The sequence below is a fragment of the Lampetra planeri genome, chromosome 5, assembly GCF_965212315.1.
Source record: "Lampetra planeri chromosome 5, kcLamPlan1.2.h2, whole genome shotgun sequence".
NCBI lineage: Eukaryota > Metazoa > Chordata > Hyperoartia > Petromyzontiformes > Petromyzontidae > Lampetra > Lampetra planeri.
This window is the reverse complement of record NC_136111.1, coordinates 22421518-22447553: the sequence shown is the minus strand read 5'-3', so window position 1 is coordinate 22447553 and position 26036 is coordinate 22421518. Positions and strand designations below refer to the sequence as shown.

Genomic DNA, 26036 nt, shown 5'->3' with positions numbered 1-26036 from the left:
TGCTACACGCCCGTGTGTGTGTGTTAGCAAAGGCTGCTGCTGTACTGTAACTCATTGGTGTCGAATATTGTACCAACATTTATTTGACTTCATAACAGCATCCAGCGGCAGGAGGCTCAGCCCCCTCCTGCTCCCCCCTCCCGTTCTCCCAATGCTCCGGGTCTGACTGGCTGTAATCGATGTACTGCTGTGCATTGGGCTAACACGTCTCACACAAAGTTGACACCAAATTGTCACCACGACGGCAGGAGAGCGCAGCTACCCACTCCAGGGCGAGCGGTCACACAGGGCAACATCGCTTGACACCAGCACAAATCTGGCTGTCGCCTGATGAAGCTAGTTGTAATTACTGGCGAAACGTCGTACTCAGATTGTCGATGTTGTGGCTTGGCTCTCCAACACACCGGTTAGTGCTGTACTAGTGACGAATTGGCCACGTTCTGTTGACGTGACAACCCTTACTCGTTGGCTGTGTCGGGTTTAAACGACACATTTATTTACGCGATCTAACCCCAAAAAAACCTCTATTATGGACCAGCAGCAGCGTTTGGACAGGATCGTCGTCGTCGTCGTGACAATTCAAGTAACTTGAAGGAAAAAAACGAATTTGGTTACGAGAAACGCAATCGTTCGACCGTCCTACGTGCTCGGGCAGAAGCGAAACAAAACTTGTGTCGTTCTGGGATGTCTCACAAATCACCCCGGATCAATTTCACACGTGTAGCAAAACTGCTGTTTGTGTTTAGTCTCTCGTTCTTCCCCCACCCCTCCGATTATAGCATGTCTGGCTACGTACGATGCGAAAGAAGTTCAACATAGTGTGCATACATACTTTCGCGGACGATATTATCATTCTTAATTGATTTTGTGGGGGGGGGGGGGGGTCATGAAATCGCTTGAGCACCGGTGTGTTGTGGAGCAACCCGCACGCGTTTAACAATTGTACCTTGGCCAAAATGTCTCGACAACAATAGCCAATTGTGACATTGTGCACATACATTAAATAACAATCGGAAGCCAACGATGTAATCGCCCACGACTCTACGGTAGTAATTGTCATTATTCACTCCCGACGTACTTTCCCGCAAGATGGTTGTAAGCGCACGCGGCAAATGTTCAGCTCATGCGGACGAACTTCATTCACGGTCGCGGAAATGCAATTTTGGAGCGAGGGGAGCCTCCGTCGCGTTACTCCCGAGGCGCAGAGACAAAAGCCGTCGATAGTTTTTTTTCCTTTCAGCAATATCACGCGACGGAGCCTCGGGAGTTTTTGTCGTCGCTTCGTACCTCGGTGTGCGGAGCGGCGAACCTCGCCAGCCTGCGCCGACGCGGAGCCGCGCTCGGCCAGGAGCCTCTGTCTCCTCCTCCTCCTCCCCATTCACCGCCGCCACCACCACGGCGGAGGAGGCGCGATGTCGGCTCCACGCACTTTGATCGCGGCTCGCGCGGCGCTCTCTCGGAGGCCATGTGCGCGATGCGACCGCTCGACCGCTCGGCCGCTGGGGACGCGTGAACGAGAGACGGAGCAGAGCGGGCGGAGAGAGCGGCGGTGGTGCCGGTTGGTGCCGCGAGGAGCGCGAGCCGCAGGCGGAGATCCAAAGATTGCGCAAAGAGACGGGGGCGGCCCGGAACGCGCTCACGCTGTCACCCGCACCGCAACAGCCGCACGGGAACCCCCCTCCCTCCCCTTTCCTCTCCCCTTTCCTCCCCCTCCTCTCCGTGAGTCGGCCGAGTTTGTGACGACGCCGCGCTCGGCGCGCTGTGACACGACCAGCGGGGGGGGGGGGTGGCCCTCCCGCTCCTTCTGCCGCCACGGGCAGAGTCTGGCGCGCGACAGGGGACCGGGCGCTGGGTGTCCCCCCCCCCCCCCCCGTGGGTCCCCCCCCCCCCCGGTGGGTCCCCCCCCCCGGTGGGTCCCCCCCCCCCGGTGGGCCCCCCCCCCCCCCGTGCCTTTTAACCCCAACCACGCCCTCCCTCCGATAAGCAGGTCTTCAAGTATGACCCCGACACAAAAGACAAAGATTCCACACGTGTAGCCTTCACAGACTGTCGGGGCAAGGGCTGTTAGCGAGCGCCTATGAAAGCCGGCGCGGTACACGAGGGGGTGGGTGGCCAACATCACGCCCGACCGCCTTTGTCTCCCCAGTGGCGATGTTTACACCGCACAAATTACTAATTTGAGGCTGAGTCGACCTAAGGGAGGCCCAGGGAGTTCAGATAATCGTCACTTGGTGTTGGCCGTGAGCGGGAATCGAAATCGGCTCGCCGGGTTCGTAGCGGACACACGCGCAGAGACGCACGCGAGTCCTGACAATGCCTTGCGTCTCTTCCTGCAGATGTATCCCAGTGAGGGTTGTGAGCAAAACAATTAGTGAGAGTTTATTCCCAGGACGACCGCTTCAGTGTGCCCTGTGTCTCAGTCTTGTGTCTAAAACGTTAATTATTTACGAGCCAAACTGCCTAGCACCCCCCACCACTCGCAGTGCATCCTCCTACATCACTCCTTACTCGCCAGACTCACGCTCCTCTCTCTTTCCTGCGCTCGCTCCGTGTTAGGAACATTTCACAAATGTTGCCCTCAAATACGCGTCTCGTTCAATAAGAGTGCCCCCATGAGATCCGCCGCCACGGGGTCCCCGTCTTGGGACGGGCCCTGTTCTGAATGTTGGTCTCGGCACAGGATGTTTATGTGAGGGGCTCCTTTTCCACAGCTGCTCGTCCACTTGTACAAAAAAAAGTAAAGGTGGAGCCCTGCAATTGCTCGTTCATACCACGCGAATATCTTTGCCACAGAAAGCCCTAGATTTTTTGATGTTGCGTTTAGTTTGTTGTCCTGCGAAATAAGTTATACATACAAACACACTGTCGGCGCCATTCAGACTGGATTGCCAGAGTCACGAATACCATTAAATAACACCAAAGGCTTTAAGAACAGACACTGCCAATATACTCCGTCTCCCGGCGTGGCGGTTAAAACAATGGGGCAAATTTCTCAAATCCCCTTCCGTCTGTCTACTCAGCAGTGTCGTCGATTGGTGGGTCACGCCTGGTGGGGTAAAATGTGGGTACGCCCTCGTCCAACGCTTGTGGTCAACTTCTCAGAGTGGATCAAATACAGGGGTGGCGAGAGAAAGCGATTGCAGGGCCAATACAATTCTCAGTCCGTCTCGCCATCGAACAAACGGAGGAAAAGCCGCCGGGACAAAGGGCGCAGATGCGACGCTTTAATTCTCATCGCTACCGCGAAATTTACCACAGCGGGGCCATCTGCTGCGGGGTGGAAGTTAAGATCCGGTTACATCACAACTCCCGAGAACAGGCCGCTGTGTGTGCAGGTGTCACGTCAAAACATGTAACGGATTTGCTGCTCAAGTGAGCATTGAGGTGGTGCTCAACTCCTGTTTACAGCCCTGGACCAGTGGTGGAAATTCTTCATTCCTATGGCGGGGATGATTCTATCCATAGAACAATCACTGCTGACTTCCCCGCAATGTGGTAGCTATTTTACAGACCCCGGCAGGATGATGGGCTGAGCCAATGCCTCGATCGGGATTTGAACTCGCGGACGTTCCGCTCGTTCTGCCGCCGAGCCAACCTCGTGATGGCTGAAAAAGAACTTCACCTTTTGACGAACGGAAAGTGGAACAAAATAATCAGCTCTGCTGTGATGCAGAGCCGCATCACAGCAGAGCAGAGCTGATCGCCCGTGGCTCTAGCTTGGTGAATTTACGAAAGTTGATTATCTATGGGAGTCTAACAGCGCCACTGCGTTATAAGGAGCAAGTGTTTACAGGAGACTCGGCTGAGTGGCTACGCGGTCATGTTTTCTGTCTGATTTTTTCCCTCGCCCAATTATATTACAACTGTGGTGCCGGTGGAACGTCGAGAGATGAAGACGTTTCCATCGGTGTGTTCTCGCAGTTAGCAGTACATCACCCTGTGTCAGAGAAGATCCCCCAGAAGATGACTTCACAGAACTGTTAAAGAGGCCTCTCAGTTCCCACTGGGGCCACAACTCTGCTGAGAGTGTGTGTTGCATTTTTTATCATCTCAGAGGTGAAAAAAGCCAGGTTAATTAAACAAATGATTTAATATTACGATTGTTTTGTGCACAGTCATTTGTGACCATGCTGAGGCCAGCAACTCTCCACACTTGAGAACCCAGAACCCAAGCTCATCACAGATGGTTGAATCCCACATACACAGGATCTCGGGGTATTGAGCCGCCCGGCCACCTTAATGACACAATGCTACCAGTGGGCTGGGTGGGCGAGTGTGTTAGCTACCCCGCCTGGTATGTAGGAGGTCGTGGGTTCGATCTCGACCCTGACACCTGTTGTATATTTGGAGTTTTCATGTCTCTCATCGTGGTCACGTGGATTTTTCTCCGGGTCCTTTAATAGTTTTACATTCACACAATTACAAAAACACACCATTAACTTTTGCTTAACTCTGCAACTCACTGCGTGACCGTCGCTAGCGACAGCCGGATTGGCTGGCTCGCGTCCTGATATCTCACTATCCGATCTTTGTGCTCGGTTGCACACAAACTAATCTAACAAGCCTGACTGCTAATGAGAACCAAAAACGTTGAAACGGATCCTTGCTCAAACGGAGTGTAATCCTTGCTTAAATGTTGCAAAAAGACATTGGTCTGGAAAGCTCGTAGACTGATGGACTGAAGCTATTTTTTATTTGTATGTGGATACAGAATGGAGTTCTATTGATATTTGCATTGCGCTCGGCTGCTCGGTTGGCTCCGTGCCCGTGTCTCGAACTGTCCCGGGTTACAATCATGATCCTGCGCTTTCTCTCTCATTTAACCTTCCACAAGACCCCAGTCAAAGTGTAAAACCTTCGCATTTTTAATAGAATTCTTGGGCTCATAGAATGAGTCGGATGTAGTCTGAAGTCATTATCCGTGTAAAATAATGAACATATATTTGTTAAAGCGAATTATAAATTCTCTCTACTGTATTTTACTCATTCCTGGGGACGAGCGTAATACATATTTCACAAAAAAGCAAGAGAAGGAAGAAATGCATCTCTCTGTTAGGGAGAGCACATTCAGATGCCTTCCATTGTCAATATGGGACGAGATGCGCAGTGCTGTAAGATTTATTATGAGCTGTTTTAACATAAATTACCACCAGGTCTCTCTGCATTAAACAATTTTCACATTTAAATCCCTGTTATTGAAGATGTGCCTCCCCAATAGTCCCGCAATATTCGTGCATTATGGGGGAGGATGACTCTCCCGCACACGGGGCTCTGCTTCTATCCGTCCGGGCAGAGAGTACATCTCCTCCGTCTCCATCTCGGCACCATCCTGTTAGCGGTTCGATTGACTCGTGGCTTCGTTAAATCAGCCGTGACCTCTTCGGATCGGCCGTGACCTCTTCGGATCGGCCGTGACCCCGTCGGATCGGCCGTGACCCCGTCGGATCGGCCGTGACCCCGTCAGATCGGCCGTGACCCCGTCGGATCGGCCGTGACCCCGTCGGATCGACCGTGACCCCGTCGGATAGGTCGTGACCCCGTCAGATAGGTCGTGACCCCGTCGGATAGGTCGTGACCCCATCGGATAGGTCGTGACCCCGGCCTAACCTTGCAGGAGGAGGCCTCCCTCCAGGACGTGGTGGGTGGACGTGGATACCGGTCAGTGCAACGGGCCTCTGTCGCCTCCTCGTTTCTGACAATGGTGTTGATGATAATTTACGGTGTGCCCCAATAGTCCTGTTAAGTCTCAAGATGTAACACCAAATTATATATTACCATGACAACCATCGTACGTGTAAGAGCATCGCTTTGCTTTTATGTTCAACAACTATTCCTTTGCAGTCAGCTTAAGAGTGTCAAATTGGATTCCTGGACCGGCCATTATGCTTTTGAAATACTGTATACCCTGTTCTAAAGCTAAGATATATCTCACTGCAATGGGCGTATTGTACGTAAAGTAAAGCATCACGGCTAAGGGCGCGATAGCTCATTTATAAAAACCACTGCGCAATATCCAAGACATCGGTCTAGTCAGCTGGAAAGTCTGACTGTGAGACGGAGAAAGCCTATTTCCCCCCTTATGCAGTTCCCTTTCCTCACTGGAGCAGCACACGGGCAATGTTCTAAGTCGGAGACCATGAAATCAGATTGGACTGAATCGAAGACTCAGCATTACGCATTCAGAATAACCATGCTAAATCTGTATTTGTTTAACACGTAGGCCTTCGCGACCAATATCATCCATAATACAGTTTTTTTGGGGTTAGATCGCGTAAATAAGTGTCGTTTAACCCGCCACCACCCGACACAGCCAATTAGTAAGGTTTGTCACGTAAACACAAATCTGGCTGTCCGCCTGATGATGCTAGTTCTAATTACTGGTGAAACGTCGTACTCAGATTGTAAACGTTGTGGATTTGCTCTCCAACACACCGGTGTGCTGTACTAGTAATGAATTGACTTAAGGCTTTCGTGACTGCAGGAATTCATATTCTTTGGGTCTTTCGGTAAAGTCACTGAGATAGTTCAAAGAAAATAACAAAATAACTACGATGCTTCGACCGCAAAACAAGCGGTCGTCATCAGGAAAAGGGGGGTTAGCTTCTAAAGACAAACTGCTTATAAAGGTTTGAAATGGGCGGAGCCCAAATGTCAGCAGCCAATGCCAATGCAGGTGGTGGGCAGCGACCGCGGCGGTGGCGGTGGGCTCTCCACCAATCAGAGGGCTGCCAGGAAAAACATTAGCATGTCAATGCAAGATGGCCGAGCGTCCTCCACGGCGAGGGAGCCAAGGTGGCTGTGTTAATGTGAGAGATGAGCACGTTAATGTGAGAGATGAGCACGTTAATGTGAGAGATGAGTACATTAATGTGAGAGATTAGCGTGTTAATGTGAGAGATGAGCGTGTTAATGTGAGAGATTAGCATGTTAATGTGAGAGGTGAACATGTGAATGTGAGAGATGAGCGTGTTAATGTGAGAGATGAGCATGTTAATGTGAGAGATGAGCATGTTAATGTGAGAGATGAGCATGTTAATGTGAGAGATGAGCGTGGTAATGTGAGAGATGAGTACGTTAATGTGAGAGATGAGTACGTTAATGTGAGAGATTAGCGTGTTAATGTAAGAGATGAGCGTGTTAATGTGAGAGATTAGCATGTTAATGTGAGAGGTGAGCATGTGAATGTGAGAGATGAGCGTGTTAATGTGAGAGATGAGCATGTTAATGTGAGAGGTGAGCATGTGAATGTGAGAGATGAGCATGTTAATGTGAGAGATTAGCGTGTTAATGTGAGAGATGAGCGTATTAATGTGAGAGATTAGCATGTTAATGTGAGAGATTAGCGTGTTAATGTGAGAGATGAGCGTGTGAATGTGAGAGATGAGCGTGTTAATGTGAGAGATGAGCATGTTAATGTGAGAGATGAGCATGTTAATGTGAGAGATTAGCATGTTAATGTGAGAGATGAGCGTGTTAATGTGAGAGATGGGCATGTTAATGTGAGAGATGAGCATGTTAATGTGAGAGATGGGCATGTTAATGTGAGAGATTAGCATGTTAATGTGAGAGATGAGCGTGTTAATGTGAGAGATGGGCATGTTAATGTGAGAAATGAGCATGTTAATGTGAGAGATGGGCATGTTCATGTGAGAGATGAACGTGTTAATGTGAAAGATTAGCATGTTAATGTGAGAGATGAGCGTGTTAATGTGAGAGATGGGCATGTTAATGTGAGAGATGAGCATGTTAATGTGAGAGATTAGCATGTTAATGTGAGAGATTAGCATGTTAACGGAAGATCGTGAAGCAGCAGCCTCGAGGATGGTGCGCGAGGTAGCTGTGTTAGTGAGAAATTTAATCTGTTCATGTAAAAAAATATTTGAATCTATCTACGTCACTTTACCGAAAGACCCAAAGAATAGTAATGAATTGGCATGTTCTGTTTACGTGACAAACCTTACTAGTTGATTGTGTCAGGTGGTGGCGGGTTTAACCAATTATACATATCCAAGTACGTAAAATATAAAGTACATTACAACTCCAAAAATCCAGTCTCCACGAATTCAAAAATTCTCCCACTCCCATAATCCACGGGGGCGCGCAACTCCTAAAATCCGCCCACACCAGCGTGGATGAATGGATCTTTACCCTAGGAGTAAAAAATACTTACTAGGGCATTGGCCAAACATCCTCAGATACATTTTGTGAGAATATCTGTGGAGCCTCAGTGAGGCCCTCCTGGAAATCCAGAGACTCTTGTTCCAAATGCAGTGAAGCGTGCGTCATGATCGCCTCCACGCTTTGGTTTAAACGCAATTCAAAGCACATCCATAAACCCTCGGGTCAACACTGTACATTAAGGATATTACCGCAGTACACACTGGACGGATTTCAGAATAAGTACCCAACAGTATAGCGTTGTTATTATTATTAAGGTGCTGAGATTGACAAATACACGTTATCTTGTCCTCAAGAAACGTTTCGCAGTCCCTACGGTTTGAATGCTCCATGTGCTTTCACATCTTTGAGAAAGAAAAGTTTGAATTCAATCGACCGCAATAAATATTAAATTAGCTCCTTATACAACCGCACTCTGAACCCGGGTGACCTGAGTGACGAGTGATATCTGCATCTTTCCTGGTCCCACCCCCCCCAACTTTTGCCAATGAGACACTGATCATTGTGGTGAAGTATGGTCAAACGACCCCTATGGCCGACACAGAGAGGAGACCTTCATTTGGCTGGGGTTTCAAAAAGGACAGTCCAAAAGGTCAAAGGTCAAAAAAAATCGTCCTGCTCAAATGAGCAATGGGATGGTGCTAATCTCTGAGGGTGGTTCGGAGCCAGTGATGGAAACTCCACATTCCCATGACGAGGGACCAGTCTCATCAATAGGACAACTAGTAAACTTCCCACAAAGCAATGCGAATTAAGAGTACAACTGTAGTACAGCCGTAACAATGCTCTTAATTTATCCATCAAAGCCTGAGTCGTTTTTTGGCCAGAGGCGTTGCTGTCAAGTGGGGCCCGGAGGTGCCACTGCACCAGGATGCACAGCCCGGAAGAAGCCCAGGCACCAGAGTGCACAGCCCGGAGAGGCCCAGGCACCAGAGTGCACAGCCCGGAGAGGCCCAGTCACCAGAGTGCACAGCCCGGAGAGGCCCAGTCACCAGAGTGCACAGCCCGGAGAGGCCCAGGCACCAGAGTGCACAGCCCGGAGAGGCCCAGTCACCAGGGTGCACAGCCCGGAGAGGCCCAGGCACCAGGCGAAAGAAAGGGGGGTAAATGGAACAGCAGAACGACGCTGCAGTGGCGAGAGGTTTAACTACCTCGCCTGGTATACAGGAGGTCGTGGGTTCAATCCCGACCCTGACGCCTGCTGTATATTTGGAGTGTACATGTCTCTCTCTCTCATCATCATCACGGTGGCCAGGAGATGTTAACTACCTCGCCTGGTATACAGGAGGTCGTGGGTTCAATCCCAACCCTGACGCTGCTGCTGTATATTATTTGGAGTTCGCTTGTTTCTCTCGCCGTGGTCGCGTGGATTTTTCTCCGGGTCCTCCGGTTGAAGAGTATTTGGCTGCGATAAATTGCCACGTGATAAGCCACTTCGTTGTGCTATCATTTGTGGTCCGGTCGCCTCTTTAAAAGAGCCACATAGCTTAGTGGGCCTTACCTGGTGAAATAATAAAAAAATAACCTCGTTTTCCACGGCTAACGCGCTCTGCCACGGAGTGTGTGGGTCTCTTGCAGATATCCAGTTACAACAAATGGAAATATTCTTTGAGATAATAAAGTATCTCTAAACATAGTACACACATACTAAAGCATCCTTTGAAAAGTATCCACAAGGTATGCACTCTGGCACACTGTCAACTTGACACACATCAACAACCACGACCGGCCGCCTTTGTCTCCCCAGTGGCTGATGTTTACACACCACACCAGGTGCTCATTTAAGGCTCAGTCGACCTAAGGGAGGCCCAGGACCAGCTAATCGTCACTGGTGTTCACCGTGAGCGGGAATCGAACCCAGGTCGCCAGGTTCGTAGTGCAGCGCGCTAACCGCTACGCCACCGCTCCCCACACCCGCACACACAGACACACACACAGACACACACACAGACACACACAGACAAAGATCCCCCGTATAGCCTTAACAGACTGTAGGGGCAAGTGCTGTTAGCGAGCACCTATGAAGGCCAGAACGGTACACGAGGGGGTGGGTGGCCAGCACCACGCCCGACCGCACACACACACAGACAGACGCACACAGACACACAGACACGCACACTCAAGACACTCGGATGTATTGCACACCCTATATTAGACATGAACCAGAGTTGATATGCAATGCATATGTAAGGACACAGATCCCCTGTATAGCCTTAACAGACTGGTGGGCCAAGTGCTGTTAGCGAGCACTTGTTAAGGCCAACGCAGCACACGAGGGGGTAACGCCCGGCCGCCTTTGTCTCCCAAGGGGTGATATGTGTACACTGCACCAGGTACTCATTTAAGGCTGAGCGACCCAGGGGAGTTCCAAGACCAGTTAAAATATGAAGATACTGCATTATTTTGTTGTATACACACACACTAATATATATTCAACAGAACACTCCCTTACCCAATAACGCAATCAGCACACACATCAATATACAGTGCCATATACATTCTACACCAGACACTTCACATAAGACTTGCAACACAATCAAGACACTCAAACATGACCCTTGTGTATGTAGCACGTGTCTACTGTACAATATATGTAACAAAAACACACTCAAGGCAGTATGTACACACATAAACACACAATAGAAAAATCACACTGAGAAACATTGCATTTACTGAATATGCAACACAGAAGCTACCATGAAACAAACATAAACATTCAAGGCACACATACAACACACACCGAGAAAAAAACAGTCTACACAACTTACCCAATACCCCCCCCCCACCCCATATACACACACACTCTCAATAGACACTCAATACGTGTGTGGATCGGGGTGGATGTGTGTGTGCGGATTGGGGTGTATGTGTGTGTAGATCGGGGTGGATGTGTGTGTGTGGATCGGAGTGGATGTGTGTGTGAGGCGCTGTGGGGGATGTGTTAAGTGGGGTGTGATGGGATCAGAGACAGGATGGAAAGAGAGGGGAGGGGTAATGGGAGGAGGGGGATAGAGAAGAGAGAGGGTGGGGGAGAGGGTGTGATGATGATCGGAGTGAATTAACACAAAATACAAAATAACCGTAACCGTACAGTACTACAACCAACAACACAGTCGTTCACTTGCGCTTATGATAGCAATGATGATGATGACTTATGATGATGACTTATGTTGATGATGATGCTGATCGACTGATGATGCTGATCGACTGATGATGCCGATTGACGATTCAGACCGACGATTATCACCACCACCGCCACCACAATGATGCCAAGTCTGAAATCACTCACCGTCCTCTCTCTCTCGCCAATCTGCCCCGACCTCGTCCCTTAGCACGAGGTCGACGGGGGGCCCAGTCGGTGCCCGTGGAACCCAGAAGCATGCGGGGGGTGTGGGTGGTGTGGGGGGTCTTACGCCAAGCGGGGGGGGGGGTACTCCGGTCAGACTCAAACCAGCAGCAGCATCAGCTACAGCAGCAGCAGCAGCTACAGCATCAGCAGCATCAGCTGGCTGTGCCTCGCAGGAAACGTCATTGAGCCGAGGCAGAGTGGGAGCAGCGCACGGAGCGCAGTGCGCGCGGGGGGAAGAGGAGGAGGGGTGCGCGGGACGAGAGGGAGGGATTTAAGCAGTGATGTGGTGGTGGTGGTAGCGGTGATGGTGCTGGTGGTGATCATGATGGTGAAGTGGGGGAGCGGTGGCGCAGTGGTTAGCGCTGCACTGCGCTACGAGTTCGATCCACGCCACCACCACCCCGCTCACGGCCAATAACGGTGACTGTGAATATGTTAACCGGCGCTGGTGCCTTCCCCCTAGGTCGACTCAGCCTCAAATGAGTACCTGGTGATTGTGTTGTTAGAACATCGCCACCGGGAAGACAAAGGCGGCCGGGCGTGGTGTTTTCCACCCACCCTCTCGTGTGCCACAGTGCCGCCCTTCATATGGGTGCTATCGCTAGCAGCACTTGCCACAACAGTCTGTCGAGGCTACACGGGGAGTGGTGGGGGCTCTTTGGCCTTTGATGGTTGTGTGTGTGTGTGTGGTAGCGTGTTACTGACACAAGAACACAAGTCGCTGTCTGCACAGCACTGTCTTGGCGTTTTACTGTGCTACAGTCCATAATGTGTGTGTGTAATTGGGAAGATGAATGAACTGAGCCTCATTTGATACTGTAAACGTTTTAGGTCGAGTCCTAAGGGAGGTCCAGACCAGGCTGTAAAATCAATTGGTTCTGAGCGCGTAAGTGTAGTGATAAGTATCACTTCAGTATCACTACACTTAACATGTATAGACTACTGGGGCAAGTGCTGTTAGCGAGCACCTATGAAGGCCGGCACGGCACACGAGGGTGGTAAACACCACGCCCGGCCGCCTTTGTCTTCCCAGTGGCGATGTTTACACACAGCACCAGATACTCATTTGAGGCTGAGTCGACCTAAGGGAGGCCCGGGACCGGTTCAGATAATCGTCACTGGTGTTGGCCGTGAGCGGGAATCGAAGACGAGTTGCCGGGTTCATAGCGCAGCGCGCTAACCGCTACACTACCGCTCCCCATTCTCACACACAGAGACTCACACAGAGACTCACACACAAAAACACACACACTCGACCTCACACACGCTCGCACTCAATCAAGCGCACACGCGCACGAATCAACTACCCTGCTGTCAGGACAAACCAAACGTGTCCTTCATTTGGCGCACACACACACAGACACACACATATGGGGGACATCCATTTAGTAGGTACGCAAAAATCTGTCAAAACTTGACCCCTCCCCCCTACCTATACGCACGCGGACTTTTTACACCCCCCCCCACCTGCGTACGTACGATTGACCCCCCCCCCCCACCGAATCCTATAGAACGGCCGATATTTAATCCACGCATAAACGATCAAGGATAAATAATTAACGTGTTTAAGCAAACAGATAACCCCCCGCCGGCTGCATTAAAGAATTAAGTTCGCGTACCTTGGCCACTCATTTTGCTGAGCTGCGTGATGGCTGCAGTCAGGGGCACGGTGGCACACGAAGTGACGCCTCTCCCACAGTCCCACCTCTCCCGGCAGGACTTGTTGTCTCACAGCTGAAGACACTGAACTGTGGCTCATTTGAAGGCCGATGTCGACAAATTATTATCGAGGCTTCAACCCCTCCGTTTCCTATGCGTACGTACATAGTCAGTAGACTCCCCCCCATACACAAGCGTACGCATTTGGGTTAACCCTCACTCCCCCCTCCATGCGTGCGTACTAAATGGATGGCCCCTAATGGGGGGGGGGGGTGCCAGGCTCTACTTCTGCCGGGTTTGCCCACCCACCCACTCGCCCATCCATCCTCCTCCTGCTTCCCCACGTCACCCGTCCCGTCCCCCCGTGGGTGTTCATGGTTCGGACCACACCGCACGGGGAAGCCCTCCCAGGGGGCCCAGCAATCACCTTCCCCCTGTCCTCGCCATGGCCACAGTCAGGGTACAGTGCTCACGTGGAGCCCTGATCGATCGATGGATTAATATACAGTGCAGAGTACAGTGCTTTCTTCTCCCCTGCCGAGAACCCCCAATGAGACGTCAGTCAACGTCTCCTCTTTCTTTGCGAGGGTGACCTAGGGCCAATGATTGACAACCAACAACACATTGAGTACGCTGCGTAACAAAAACACTTATTTTGTTTTGTTCCTGGGTAGTAAGTGTTATTTTCCAATTGCTTATGCCTCAAAAGTACAGACAATGGCTATTATTCCCCACCAACTTTGCTTTTGTGACCAGGACAGTGATATTTTTTAAATGTACCTATTTTCAATGAGAAAACGTGTGACATTTGTGTCCTGGTCACAAAAGCAAAGTTGGTGGGGAATAATAGCCATTGTCTGTACTTTTGAGGCATAAGCAATTGGAAAATAACACTTACTACCCAGGAACAAAACACGTGTTACATCGTGTTATAGACTGTTGGGGACACCCAAGTGCTGTTAGCGCCCATTCAGGGTCGGTATGGTGCATGATGGGACGGCTTATATCCGCAGCGCGCCTGTCCGCCTTTGTCTCCCTAGTGCTGATGTTTACACACCAAAGTGTTTTCTTCAGGCCAAGTTGACCTAGGGGAAGCCCGTGACCAGTTATGATACCACTCGTCTATCGATGTCAGCCGTGGTCGGGAATCGAACTCAGATGGTAGCGCAGTGCGTCTATCACTCTGCCACTGTTCCCCCTCCAACGTCCATACGCGACACGTACTGTGTATTGATAAAGACAAAGATCCCCCATATATAGCCTTCACAGACTGTTGGGGCAAGTGCTGTTCGCGATAACCTATGAAAGCCGGAACGGCACACGAGGGGGTGGGTGGTCAGCACCACGGCTTTCCGCCTTTGTATCCCCATAATAAAGGTTTTTGGGTTAGATCGTGTAAGCAAAAATGTGTCGTAACCCTCCATCACCCGACAGCCAGTAAGGTTTGTCACGTAAACAACGAGCAAATAAGTTACTACTTCAGCCCACCGGTGTGTTGGAGAGTAAATCCACAACATTTACCCAGTGCCGATGTTTACACACCGCACCAGGTACTCATTTGAGGCTGAGTCAACTTAGCTTTAGAGGCAGATGCCACCCCAACCCACCACCACAGTAAGTAGTTAAAGCCATGGCAATGCCTCTCGCTCATCCTCCTGAACGATGCGTCCCTTTAAAAGGCAACGCAATAATACAACTCACTGCAGATAACAAAACTCTTTCACGGGGCAATCGGTTGTGCCCAGGCCTGGATATTTACATCCACCCACTGCTGACTTCAAGTGTAAAAATTACGGATCCAACGGGGTTGTTGAAATAAAGACTGATAACAGCAGAAAAACCAGAACAGGTGTCGCGAGGGCACATACAGGGATGCAACTGCTGTACAACAACCATATCTACCGTACGGCTACTACATCGAGACAATTACTGAAAACACAGAGGATGGTATCACCTGCGTCATTCTTAAATGCTCTGCCCGAGGGCAGACACACACAGCTCCACAAAAAGATGCAGTTTTGGTTCATAAAACATCTCAACGCGACCGCTCCTCGAGACGCGTAAAAAACCCGGAGCCTCTGGAAGCGTTGGGCACGAGCGAACATCGAGATCGTTTGTAGAAGAGGTGGACTCTGGGTTCATAGGTCAAGCGCCCTCCATCTCGGCCCACACGCTCACCCCCCGCACTCCGCACTCGAGATGGTGAGCCACGGCTAGAGGCAGGGTATCTGCTCTTGACTTCCTCATCGGTGTGTGTTAGGCCACACCATCACCGGAATGCAGGTGAATCGTCGTCACGCACCTGTGAACCTTCCTCGACATTTCTCCACTGCCGCCACCGCCGCTCTCTGGGTTGGAGCTGTAGCCATTACCAAATGTGGCGGGTTTTTGTTAATTTGTTTAAACCCGGTGCGTTTAGTTTCTTAAACGCGACATTTCATCATCTCGGAAGGAAAATGCCGCGACTGGATGGGATGGGAGCAACCCTCTTTCTGCCAGACATTGATTGATGGCATTTACTAAACCGTGTGAGATCACACGGAGAATATCTCTCTTGCAGTGGTGACGGCTCCTTGTGCAGACACCAGACAGTTATTTTTTTGTCATTAAAAAAAACAACGTTGCGCCTTATTGATATGCATATGCATTATCGACAATGGCAGCAGCTCATGATTTCTGGAGTGTTGGCGCCGTCGTTAGCCGCACACCGCTGTGAACGCGACAACTTGAGTTGAGATGTCAGTCCATGGACTGACCAACGTGGTGGCGTGTGGTCAAACGAGTCCCGTCGACCCGCACGGCGCAGAGGAGGGCCCTCGGCCAGCAGCGGACTGACAACGAGGGACTGCAACGCATGCCCACGTGATCGTGGGGTGTATCAACAGTGATGTATTCATTACCAACGCTCCGCCGCTATTTGTGTGCACAGAGCGCCGTGAGCGTTGTCACTGCGCTCCATGCAGATCGGAGCCGGTCCCCTGTGATGGCTGTCGGCGCGGCGCGGCGTTTGGGAAATGATTAAATTACAAAAGCTCGCATTTTTAGGAGGAAACAAAACCGGCGCTCTCAAAGGACCAGGAGCTTTCCAGCGCATCCCAGCACTCGCCGGCTGCTTTACATCTGGCGTCGTGGCTGGAGCTCTTAATAATCACCTGGGCGGCTGACAGCAGACGGTGAGGCCGAGCAGGAGCTGATTTAACACGAACTTCACCCTGAAAAGAGCACCCCCACCCTGCCCCCTTTGCTTTGGGGGTTTCCACATTTCCACCCCCCGCCGCCCGTCTCTCCAATCGTGCAATCAGCGCCGCGCCACGAGAGCCCCGTGCCCCGCGTTAGAACCACGGCGGCGTCGGCGCCGTGCAAGGAGATATAACGGAACTACTTCTGAGAGCCCTTTGAGTATGTTTGTACAGTGTATGTGTGTGTGTTTGAACCTCTTTTGTACCGTACGTAGCCGACCGTGATAGTCGGTGACGCACTGTGAAACATGAGCGGCTGTAGAGGCATTGTTCGTCGTTGCGTGGCAGTTAAACCAAAGTGTGTAATTTGTGGACTTTCGCCAAAAATTAAGTGGGGAAAAAAGAACCCCAAAATTTATAACGATGTTTTTATTTTTGCAGTCATTTGTGATTGGGGCTACGTTTGAGAGACCGATTTACCCACGAGTGACTGACAAAACTGACGGAAATTGTTACATCAGCAAGTTTTTTTTTGTGCTAATCCAATAATCAGTCAAATAGATAACACGTCAACACGTCAACCGTGCCTATAGTTGATATAAAAAAGGTACACGGACACTGCACTCTCTTGGGGGGGCGGGGGGGGGGTGGCGCACTGCGCCATGAACCAAATTCCATGGGACACATCCTACGTCATCGGACAGTGGCATCTGGATTGCCCCTTGCCCCCACCCCTGAACTGACCCACGATTGCCCGGCGTGTGTCAGAGTATGGTCAGACAACCCCCATAACCGACACAGCATTGGGTGGTCTTCAATCCAGCAGTGGATTAACGAAGGGCTGCGAGTGAACATGGAATGCTCAGCACACGGATGGATGGATGAGAATGAACGAAAATTATGATGGCCAGGTGAGAGGGCCCATTGTGTGGGCGAGAGTCGTCGGGGTTTGGCTCGAGGGCGTAACCGCGACGGTTGTTTGTGTGCTCTGGGTGGGAGCAGCGGGGGGTGCTGGGGAGGTGGGGGCAGTGAGGGGAGGGTGCTGTTTGCGGAGAGGAGCGTTGTCAGAGACGGGATAGTAGAGGTGACCTCACAGCACCAACCCGAGCCGGTCCTGACCAGCAGTGAACGAGAGGAGGATGGGGTGGTGGTGTTGGTGGAGGAGGGGGGTGGCCGGCTGGAACGGCGTGGGGAGGGGGGCATTGGTAGGGTAGGAGGCTGGTGTGGGCACAGGTTCTCTCACCACGTGCCCAATCGCTACATCGCAGTGGCCGAGCTGCCCCGCGAGTGGCAGCAGCGTCTGGTCGTAACGGGTGAGTGGTGGAGTCGTCTCGTAAGGCCGGTCACTTTTCCCAGCACGTGGTCCAGCCGTGAGTGTCAACTCGCGCGCGCGTGGGCAGCGGTTAGCTGCGAACCTCGGCGACCCGAGTTCGATTACCCGCTCACGGCCAACACCCAGTGGCCAATATCTGAACCGGTCGTGGGCCTCCCCAGTGTGGTGTGTAAACATCACCGCTTGGGAGACAAACAAGGCCGGGCGTGGTGTAATTAACTCCCCACCCCCTCCTCGTGTGCCGTGGCGGTCTTCATAGGGCGTACGAGGCCCGCGAAATCATTTGGTGTGGCCCTGCCAAGGCAACCGCAGGCGGGACTCGAAATTCAATAAATCTAGGAGCAAACCTGGAAAAGCAGTTGCGAGTAGCAACATCATCAATACAAGCTAACATCACACGCCTCACGAAAGAGAAGCAGTTCCAGCCATCACATTAGGGGTGAGTTCATTAAATGTTTGACCAAATATAACAGGCTGATTTTTAAGTTGATAATTTTGTATGGCCCGTGAATGATGTTAGAAATATCCAAATGGCCCTTGGCAGAAAGAAGGTTCCCCACCCCTGGCGTAGGCACTTGCCAACAGCACTTTCCCTAGCAGTCTGTTGAAGGCTATATGGGGGACTCTTTGCTATGTGCCAGCGATAATAATTCACGGAATAATTTTCAGGACACTGCCGGATGAAGGATGAAGGGATCGCCACGCCATATCGGCTGATCGGGGGAGAAGCGGAGGGTTTGTTGACGGCCATACTTCACCGTGCTGGTCAGTGCGCTGTGCTAAGCGCGGGGAAGGCGGGGACGAGCGGGGTGGGTAAAGAATTGCGGTGTGAGGGGCAGTGCTCCATTTATTGACGACCTTATAGTATTCCTATAATTGTTATTTTTTTTTTTACATTTATTACATAACCTGTAATGGGACGGTTGATTCGTTCCGTGCGTCTGTATCTGTAAGGGGAGAGTTGGATGTGTAGTGGGAGGTGTGGAGGAGTGGGGGGTCTTGTTCTGAAGTCCCAGGGGGAGGGAGGGGGGCAGCGAGAGCCCTGAGTGTGTCCGTGTGTGGAGGCAGGTGGAGGCAGGTGGAGGTGGGTGGGTGGAGGCCCCCTCACCTGTCTGTTGGCGTCCAGCAGATGCAGGCGCATGTGCTTCATGTAGGTGGTCGTGAGCGGCAGGTTGTAATCGATGTCGTCCGAGAGCAGGGCGGGCGGGTGCTCGTTTTCTGGTGAAGTTGCGGACGTCGTTGTTGGGGGGGGGGGGGGTAGCGGGGGAGAAAAAAAGCCAAAGGGAAGAGAAGAATGAATACAGGGACTGCATTCGACATGGAGTTATCACGTTTTATAATAATCATCATCGCGGTTACAACTTGTACACGGTATTCGCTCGCTCTCGTAGAAAGGGGGCGGCCCAGATGCGGGCGAAGGCAGCAGCCAGGTTGTTGAGCTGCCACCAACAATTGCCCAAGCTCCGCGATCCTCTCTATATTAAGTTGTCTTCTCCGGTTGCTCCTGTGACGGCGTGTGCGCTCTGGGCATTACAGGGTCGCGATGATGAGAAGAGTCGTGGCAGGCTGGTGTCGAACTGCAGATGAAGAACTTTTAATTAATTCTCTGTTCGTAGGGGAAGTTCAGCGGAGCACAATAAACAATACGATGCAGGTGTGAAATACAAATTACAAAGTCATGGGAAGATCGTATCGAGGTTATTATTCCCCTTATTTACCCGGGAGAGCCTCAACGGGTGTCAACACCCTTGTTGATGAGGAGGGTCCTGACAAGTGGTTTGCAGTAATGAAAGATTAATTCGGTGTTTCCAAAAATAAGTAATTGGTCTTTTTTTATTTATTTGGCAAACTTAGAGCTCAATGCCTACACACGATGGCCCACTCTTCTTCAAATGACATCACGGAATATTCAACGTCAACTGTAGAGTGGATGGCACCGAGTATTCGATGGTTAATGCACACATCGTAGTATTACCCAGGGCGTCCTGTCGGAATCAAACCGCGATCCTGTGCAACAGGCGGCAAAACGCGCTACCGCCGGGCCACGTCACCGCCACGACAATCATTACATCGTGAAATCTGACATCACGGCGACCCCCAGAGGAGATGCGGGGTGGCCTGGTGAGTGGCGGCGCAGGGTGTCGAGTGGTGGCGTGGGGTGGTGCTGGGGTGGCGAGTGGTGGTGTGGGGTGGTGCTGGGATGGCGAGTGGTGGCGTGGGGTGGTGCTGGGTGGTGAGCGGTGGCGTGGGGTGGTGTTGGGTGGTGAGCGGTGGCGTGGGGTGGTGCTGGGTGGTGCTGGGTGGTGAGCGGTGGCGTGGGGTGGTGCTGGGTGGTGAGCGGTGGCGTGGGGTGGTGCTGGGTGACGCTGGGATGGCGAGTGGTGGCGTGGGGTGGTGCTGGGTGGTGAGTGGTGGCGTGGGGTGACGCTGGGATGGCGAGTGGTGGCGTGGGGTGGTGCTGGGTGGTGAGCGGTGGCGTGGGGTGACGCTGGGATGGCGAGTGGTGGCGTGGGGTGGTGCTGGGTGGTGAGTGGTGGCGTGGGGTGGTGCTGGGTGATGAGCGGTGGCGTGGGGTGGTGCTGGGTGGTGAGTGGTGGTGTGGGGTGACGCTGGGATGGCGAGTGGTGGCGTGGGGTGACGCTGGGATGGCGAGTGGTGGGGTGGGGTGGTGCTGGGTGGTGCTGGGTGGTGAGTAGTGGCGTGGGGTGACGCTGGGATGGCGAGTGGTGGCGTGGGGTGACGCTGGGATGGCGAGTGGTGGGGTGGTGCTGGGTGGTGCTGGGTGGTGAGTAGTGGCGTGGGGTGACGCTGGGATGGCGAGTGGTGGTGTGGGGTGACGCTGGGATGGCGAGTGGTGGCGTGGGGTGACGCTGGGATGGCGAGTGGTGGGGTGGGGTGGTGCTGGGTGGTGCTGGGTGGTGAGTGGTGGCGTGGGGTGGTGCTGGGTGGTGCTGGGTGGTGAGTGGTGGCGTGGGGTGACGCTGGGATGGCGAGTGGTGGTGTGGGGTGACGCTGGGATGGCGAGTGGTGGCGTGGGGTGACGCTGGGATGGCGAGTGGTGGCGTGGGGTGACGCTGGGATGGCGAGTGGTGGGGTGGGGTGGTGCTGGGTGACGCTGGGTGGTGAGTGGTGGCGTGGGGTGACGCTGGGATGGCGAGTGGTGGCGTGGGGTGACGCTGGGATGGCGAGTGGTGGGGTGGGGTGGTGCTGGGTGACGCTGGGTGGTGAGTGGTGGCGTGGGGTGACGCTGGGATGGCGAGTGGTGGCGTGGGGTGACGCTGGGATGGCGAGTGGTGGGGTGGGGTGGTGCTGGGTGGTGCTGGGTGGTGAGTGGTGGCGTGGGGTGACGCTGGGCGGTGGTTCGTTGGCGGGGGGTGGCGCTGGGTGGCTCGGTGAGCGGTGGTGCGGGGTGACGAGCGGTGGCATGGTGGTGTGGCGCTGGGTGGCACAGGGGTGGCGCGCGGGTGGCGAGCGGTGATACTTGGGGCTCACCCTTGTGCTCGGCAGCGCGGGGGCTGAGATGCATTCGCTTCTGGCACTCGGTGCAGCTCATCAGGAACTTGGTGACGGCTTCCCGTGGGAGGAACGCGTACGTCTCCGAGATCTTAACGACGATGGCGATGGCGCCGAGGCAGAGGCGGACAGACAGACGGATTGACCGATTGACGGACGGGCACAAAGGGAAGAGCAGGCCGACAGACACGCAGACGCACGCACACGCACAGACGGGGACACACGGACAAAGACGAACGAGGAGATAAGGGATGGGCGGAGACATAGATGGAGAGGTGGACAGGTAGACACACCGAGTAAGGCACGGGCAGAAATAAACCGGTTGGGCTGCTCGACCAAGTCATTTGGAAATAAACTCTAAAAACTATAAACTGTGTTTCTTTATTTTACCAGATAAAACCCACTGAGTTTAACACGTAGGCTTTCGCGACCAGTATTCTAATTGGCGTTTTGTTAACGTGACACATTTTCTACTGATTGGCCGTGTCGGGTGGTGGAGGGTTGTGACACATTTAAACTCACGCGATCTAAACCCAAAAACCTTTATTATGAATGAAGCCCACGGAGCTATGTAGCTCTTTTCAGAAGCGACCAGGCCACCAATGGCCAACCAAGTGGCTGATTACGTGGACATGTATAGCAGCAGCCACATACTCTAAACGCGTGATGTTGACTCTATATGTGGAGGGAAAAACCGGTGGACCTCGAAAAAAATCCATGCGACTCCAATTATACTGGCGTCAGGGATAAAATACGGTGATTGCAGAGATCTGATTCAGTTAGCGCCATGCCATTGAGTTGGTGGCCACTGTGAGATGGCTCGTGAAGTTAATCATAAATGTGTAAATGAAAAAAAATGTACACAATTATAATTGTTGCGATGATGACAATTTCTAAAGGAACACAATTCGTACGTGCAGGGGCGTTAGTAGTGTGGATGGTATGAGGCCTGGTTAAAAACTAAACGGGGGTGGGCAGGCGGGGGGGGGGGTGCCCTGTCCAATTGCCCTCCTCATGGCCCGGCGAATGAGGGGCCTTTCCAAGCCGTAACTCCCAGGACAGGGGCACTGCCTGTGCAGTCAACTTCTCCGCCACCGTGGTCGTCCCCCCACAGCGTCTACTCCTCGACAGCAAGGACAAAACTACCCACGATGCGTCCCATCTTGTCAGGTCTTGGAGGCTAAGCAGCCTCTAAACATGGTTCGTACTTGGATGGAGGAATCCCTGGTGGGGGGGGGGGGGGGTCCCAGGCTTGGTCTGCGAAGTGGCCAGGCGATAGCAGTGCACCAGTGGATGTTTGAATCTGTGTGGAGCTCGGACTGTGTGGGGTTTCTCCCGGTTCTCTGTTTGTCATCCCACGCCAAATCACAAATCGAATTGACCGTACATACTATTGCTGGAATCTCCCTTAATAAAATAATCCTGAGACTCAATTAGTTTTACCTCGAGTAATGAAAGACCGTTATTATTACACACACACACAATGTCTCAAATTAATTTAAGTCGACATTTTAAAGATATATATATAAAAATACTGGCTACTTAATTTGCACATGCAATAGTAATAATCAATTTGTCCAACATTTAAATTATTCAATGCATAAAGTTCCCCGCCGCGTCTGTTTTCGAGACAGAGTGTGGTACGAATGTGGCTTGTCAGGTGCAGTCAATCTGGGAGGTGGCCGGCTGACTCAGAGGTCAGAGGGCTGAGCTGGCACAGCCGAGACCCTGGGTTCACATCCAAGCAGTCGGCCGTGATTAAACTGGGTTCCCAAGTGCGCTGCATTTGGCTATAACGGTTGTAAATGTGATGCCACGAACCTCACTCTAATATACAGAGTGAGAGGGAAAGTGCTTCTCCCTACTCTGCATGGACCGGACATCACTTGAAGGCATTTCAGAGGTGGCTCTATGATCACCACTTCCGTGGACCGTTCTGCAAAGTGAAGGGGTCGCACTGCTCTGGGGCAAATGACGTGGCGCTGAAATTGGTGGAAGATAACCAAAAGATATATTTTTTAACGTAAAAAAGTAAATATCTGCGCCGTGAGCACAAACGACCTTTGCGTCGGACCCTTGGGGTCAGACACCGCCCCGACTGGACGTCTGTGAAAACGAGCTTCATCGCTCATCGGATTCCTCGTCCGGGATAAATAAAGATTCTGACTCTGAGACGCGGGTGGCGGAGGGACCCACCCAGCGACACGGGGCTCTCCTGCCCAGAAGCCGTCATTAACGACCCATCACTGCGTTCACATTTCCCGCGGACCTTTTGCACCAAAGACCTCAATCCCTTTCCAGTCCGTCGCGGCGTGTTTTCGTTTCTGAGTAAACCGTGCCACGGAATGCCGGGAGGGCTGCGGAGGGTGAAGCCCTCTGTCTTCATGCCAGACACACGCGGCAAGCCTTCTCCTGCGTCGCGTGGTGGTGACGTGAGCTCTGCTCACAGCTGATAATATTTTATTTTTATACAGCGTCATTCATGCTAATTGCATCCCATAACGCTGTACATTAATTATATAATACGACCAAATCCTATATACGGCCACTACCGAGCAAATTAAAACCCGACTACCAAGCAAAATTAAAAACGAATAAACAAATTTTAAAAAATGCCACCAAAACAAAAGGCGCAAACAACAAAGAAGTTATCACCGGTGAGAAATGAGTCCATGAAGTCTGCTGCACACCTGAGACCAACAATCAGCAACTTCCCAACCAAGTCGGGAAACCTTCACAGGAGGGACAGCGGTGGAGTGGCCAGAAAGTTACGACTCGGACCAATCGGTCAAATGTCCAAAATGTGCGAACTCGCTGATTAAAATATAAGCAGGCTTACAATTTCAATCGTCACCCCGAACCTCATAAAAAATAATGATGATGATGATGATACTCTTTGGTTCTTTCGGTAAAGTCACGTAGGTATAAAATAAATTAAATCACGACGTTTTGGGCGCAACGCAAGCGTCCGTCATCAGGTGGGACAACCACAGCTATAAAACAATTGCTGAAGTCGTGATTTAACTTATTTTATTTTATACCTACGTGCCTTTACCGAAAGAACCAAAGAGTATGGATCCATGCAGTCACGAAAACTTCAAATCTAAAATGATGATGATGAGCCAAATAAGTGAGAGCCCTTTGTAAATCCACTGCTGGATTAAGGTCTCCGTATGCCGTGTCGGTCATATGGCTCGTTTCACCATACTTCTCAATATGCGTCAATAGCACTGTGGCCCGAGAGAGAAACGTATGAAAGAGCAGGTACATAGAGCGGTCAGAGAGCTATACTTCACCGCACCGGTCAGTGCAAGAAGAAGGGGCCTTGACGGGTTCCGATATCGTTCGCCACCCACGGGAGCCGGGGTCAGTGATCAATCTCGCGTGGCTGGATTCCTAACGCAGAGGGCCTCCCACTGCACCACGGCTCCCTTTCCTTGACCTCATTACCTTAATTAAATTAACAAGTGGTTGAGTGGTGATTCCCGTAATTACCCAATTAAAGTGGGCTTCAAATGAGCCAAATACCGGGTTCATGGACCTTGTTTTTTATCTTGCATTTGTTGTTGCTGTTTTACCAATCTCCCCAAATGCATCCACGCGCCACTGAGTCGAATGCCGCGTTCAGGCCTCTGAAGGCAGCTGGTGGGTCGTGGATGACGACGACGATGATGATGATGGCGAGGCATTAGGGCATGGAACGCCAACGAGCCTCCAAACACCACGGCATTGTGGAATTTCCCTCTGTCGAGAGTTTTTTGTTGTTTGTTAAATCACACCTCCGTGTTCTCAGGGATGGCATTCGCACCGGCGTTTCTTTCCAGGACGCACCTCGCTGACCTTTCCTCCACTTGCGTCCCCCAGGAGCCACCGCACCTCCCTCCCTCCATGGCTGCACTTAAACAAATACCCCCCCCCCCTCGCCACACTGCACCGAGCCCAGCAACACACCTCCTCCCCAACACAGCCGTCATCAACTACAGACTGCACCGCTCTGCTCCACTCACGCTGTGCCCGACGTTGCCGTCGGCGTCTGTGCTGGGGCCGCAGCGGCCGCGTGAGCGCTGCTAGCAGGGCCCACGGGCCGGAGGAGAGCGCCCGTCTGGGCTGCGTAGAGGAGGAGGGGTGCAGAAATCGCGCTACCAGGGCCCAGGGCTTAATTTCAGCCTTGGACTGGCCGGGTCGGTGACCTGAAAAATATTACCGCACCCGGCATACCACATCCAGTACAACCTCCTCTCGCTATGGCTGCGGGTACTACGAGTCCACGTGCCTCCCGCCTCCAGTCTATCGGCGGGCCTGAACACGCTCAGGAAATAGTGGAGCCCTGCCTCTGACACGTGGAGCTATCTGAGTGTGGCGGGCAGTCTCACGCTCTGTCTGCCCGCCCGCCCCCCCTTGACAGTGAGTGTCTCAGTTGTATTCCTCCTGGTTATTATATTTGCCCACTTTTTGCTGATCAACCAACCAACCAAATCCACCACCATCAACACCATGTAATTGTCTCTGTTGCTGTTAATTGTCACATCCGTGTATATATTTGTTTCGTGTGCCTTGCACAACGGAGTTTTGATATTCTCCAGGCAAGTGTGATGACAAGGTCAAGAATGAGGGCTGACAGCAACGAGGAGAACGCAATTAGCGCTCCTTACGTTGCACTGCTTAATTGAGTGAGCGTAGGGCTGTAGCAGGGGGAAATCCAATGAGAGATGGAGCGATGCAATTGGCTCGGGTGCAGGAGCGAGATGAATTGTCGTATCGCGTGACTCACGGAGAGATGGCGACGGTGAGCGGAGGCCTTCATCCAGCAGTAGATAAATCGTGG

The 26036-nt window shown here is 52.1% G+C and overlaps 1 protein-coding gene across 1 annotated transcript in view; it reads right to left on the bottom strand.

Moving 5' to 3' along the window:
* The window catches only part of LOC144719153 (nucleolar protein 4-like), a 141116-nt gene that overhangs the window by 75751 nt on the left and 39329 nt on the right, over positions 1-26036 (bottom strand). Inside the window, exons 3-4 of the mRNA XM_078595026.1 lie at positions 21191-21302; positions 18807-18916 (exon numbers count right to left, since the gene is read on the bottom strand). Coding sequence (XP_078451152.1) covers positions 18807-18916; positions 21191-21302 — 222 coding nt within the window. The remainder of the gene's footprint in view (positions 1-18806; positions 18917-21190; positions 21303-26036) is intronic.